At 34.2% G+C, this 3,458-nt stretch overlaps 1 protein-coding gene across 1 annotated transcript in view; it reads right to left on the reverse strand.

Annotated features, from left to right (window-relative positions):
* LOC128249494 (uncharacterized) overlaps positions 1-3,455 on the reverse strand; it is a 17,905-nt gene extending 14,450 nt beyond the window's left edge. Inside the window, exon 1 of the mRNA XM_052973159.1 lies at positions 2,230-3,455. Coding sequence (XP_052829119.1) covers positions 2,286-3,455 — 1,170 coding nt within the window. The 3' untranslated portion in view covers positions 2,230-2,285. The remainder of the gene's footprint in view (positions 1-2,229) is intronic.
* Positions 3,456-3,458: the final 3 nt, after the last annotated feature.

Genomic DNA, 3,458 nt, shown 5'->3' on the forward strand with positions numbered 1-3,458 from the left:
TATATATATATATATATATATATATATATATATATATATGTGAGTGTGTGTGTATGTATACATGCATGTAAGCACCTGTATAACTGCACACTAAACCTGTTTAGAAGTGTACGTGTGTCCGTATGTATAATCATACGTGTGTGGATTTGTGCTTTTAGGATATTTTCGTGTACGTCTGTATCACTATACAACAGTATCACTATTATTTATTCTACCTCTAGGTATTTTATATATACACGATGTTTATGTCTACTTTTGGAGTAATGCCAGTCGCTTAATTACGGTTGTAATGTCTATATAGATTAGCATCTTTTTTTTTCAAAAAAAGTTTTTCTCGATATATTTTATTTTCTGTTATTATTTTTTATACATTATTTCAGAATGTAGGAAAGAAAACGTTTCAATAAGTATGTTTGCTCTATAAAGAATCTTTAAAAAAAAATAACTTTAAACGAATTTTAAAAAAAATATGTTGATTTATGTTTCGCAAGAGGGTCGGGATTAATATTTCGTAAATGAAATATTCATGGTTATTATTATTGTTATTGTTGTTTTTGCTTATTTTTTTGATCTGGTACGAAGTAATGTTTGGAGCGGGGAGGATTTCTGCTCGCGACATTATATTTTGTAATTAAATGAGGGGAATATTTGAAGAAAATTACAACTACGGAAAAAATGCCTTGCAGTATTTCTTGTGTCACTTTATATTTTGTGTTCAAATCCCGCCGAAATCAATTATTACTTTTATCCCCTCTAGAATTGATAAAATAAACTATCAACTTAAAACTAAGGTTCATAATAGCAGGCCGTGTTCGTTATTATTATTATTATTATTATTATTATTATTATTGAGTGAGAGAGCAGCGCATGCCATCAAAGTGACACTGGGGTAAAATATATGAAGCCCAGTATACCGATCATGACTACCTGTCTGATAAGGGTACACCAGGCACATGCATAACAACCACATGTGCGCGACATGGTGATCTTATAGCGCATGACCTTGCAGAGGGGACCAGTTAGAATTGTTTTCATGTTGAGTAGCCCATCCCACTCAGAAGCACCCATGTTTCCAGTTGTGTATTATTAAAAATTCCTCTCAACACATGGCTATGACGCTCCCCCACTACTTCTGCTCGTGATCAGAGATGCACATATCGTCATCCACCAAGGGACATGCTCAACTGGTTACGGTCAAACAACTGACAAGCAAATCTGTGGTATTAAGCAGAATATTTGCTGTAGCCCATCTTTTATACCAAGGCAAAACAATGTACATGGTGACAGTTCCGATCAGTTAAGATCAGAAGCCATGTGAACTAGTACCTGGTATTACATCGGGGCCTTTATATTGCATCAGAGCATTTATGGTATTGCATCAGCGCTTTTATATTGCATTATTGTTATCATTGTTGTTGATGTTGTTGATGTAGTTGTCGTGTGCTAAATTCGCTTTTCAACTTTGAATCTGAACTTCGGCTCCAAAGAGTCGAGGCTATATACTGTAAAACGTTTGTTCAATAAATGTAACATTTGTACAGAATCACCATTGTATTTTGGGAAAAAGAAATATATTGATTTCTAACGAGAAAAGTAAGTCTGATCGAGTAAATCGATCTAATACTTGAATGATTCTTTGTTTTATCGAACTTCTCGACAGACAATATTTATGTCGCAGTTTCACATATGTATGACTACAAAATTATTTCGTTTGTAAACATCAGATTTTATACAGTAAAATATGTGCAAACTACATCTTTGTTGAATATGAGAGTGATACCTAACATGATCACAAGACCAGAACATTTTAGGGAAGGGAGTTATCGATGAAACCGGCCTAATACTTGATTGACACTCTGTCATCTACCCGGGAAAGAGCAAAATGCAAATTTGACCTTAAGGGGATTTGAACTCAGAATGTAGAGATAGACTAAATACTGCAATTCATTTTACATTCAACTATTTCTGTTAATTTACCAACATTTTGTTAAATATAGTAAGAAACCGTCTGACAATATAATATAAAGTTTAATTATTTATAAAGCTATTTAAATGTATATTCCTGGAATTATTACTTATGAGTTGGGGATAAGACAGTTGTTTGTTTGTTCGAAGAGATATTTAAAAAAATTTTCTGCTGTTGATGTTCTTGTTTTGCTGTTAGCATATTATGGAATGTTTCATCAATTAAAATTTCAAAAGCTTAAGGACAAAAGCACGTAGACTTGCCTGCATTGGATCGACCAGGGCTAATCACTGTGAAATTCATTTTGATGATGCAGTTTTCATCGCACTGGAATTTCAACGTCTCTCAGATCAGTTTTATCACCATGATTGTCTTCTTTCGCTGTTGAACTCATTAATCTTTGAGAATTCTCAATGGCATCACCAGAATGTGACAATGTGTCAGCATGTTTTTCGTACGGGTTCTCGATTTTTCCTTTATTAACTCGGACAGCGTTAATTTTTCCTTCTTTGAACTTATTTGAAGAGGGTTGTGACGAAGATCTTCGCGATATCACTTTGGATGTGAGATCGGTTTTACTCGACCCTAGTGAAATCTGTTCTCCATAATCAGTTCTATTTGTGTCTTTAAAATTATTAAAGCTATCACTTTTCATCGGTAAAGCATATAAAACATTTAACGGCATATGAAGACTTTTTTTAGATAATTTCTTAGAGGGCTTAACTGAATTTGAGGGATTATGGGCATTAGGCAACTCTATGACTAGGGACGATGGATCTTGAATTCCTAAATACCGTTTCACTAACATTGTATGGCTGAAGTTCCGTTTATGTAGAGAAATCGTATTAGAAGGTTTTGCTGCCGTACGTTTAAACTTTTGGCGCCTTTTAGCAGCAAACTTACGATTAGCAATTAAGTAATTCCTTCCCACAATTCGTTTACCGACAAATAAGGGATCCTCATCTCGTTTAGCTGATAACAAGGTATATCGATTTCGTTCACTATCTACTAGGGGATATTTAATTGTTTTACTTACAAAAGAAGGCCCTGAATATCGCTTAATCCCATGAAAAAAATTTGACCGCAAACGTGAAATTTTATCTGCTGAAGATTCATCTTCTTTTCTTCTAAAAATAGGTTTATTTATAGTTACTGATTCTAACTCCCGTTTATCATTAGATACTTGCTGATCGCCTTTTAGAGAATTTTTATTGTGTGTAACTAAATTCATAAGGCGCAATTTTCGTTTGCTTACAAGACCAGGGTTGTACTTTGACTTACCATTAACATATTGGGAAAGTCTATTTCCAAACTGGGTCTCACTAAACCCTCCTTTACTGAGTAATTCTGTGACGTGCTCACGTTTGCCAACAAACAAAGAATCTTCCTCTCGTTTACCGACAAACATGGGATCTTCTCTTTTACCGACAAACATAGGATCTTCTCTTTTACCGACAAACATAGGATCTTCTCTTTTACCGACAAACATGGG

This window comes from Octopus bimaculoides, chromosome 15, assembly GCF_001194135.2.
Source record: "Octopus bimaculoides isolate UCB-OBI-ISO-001 chromosome 15, ASM119413v2, whole genome shotgun sequence".
Lineage (NCBI taxonomy): Eukaryota > Metazoa > Mollusca > Cephalopoda > Octopoda > Octopodidae > Octopus > Octopus bimaculoides.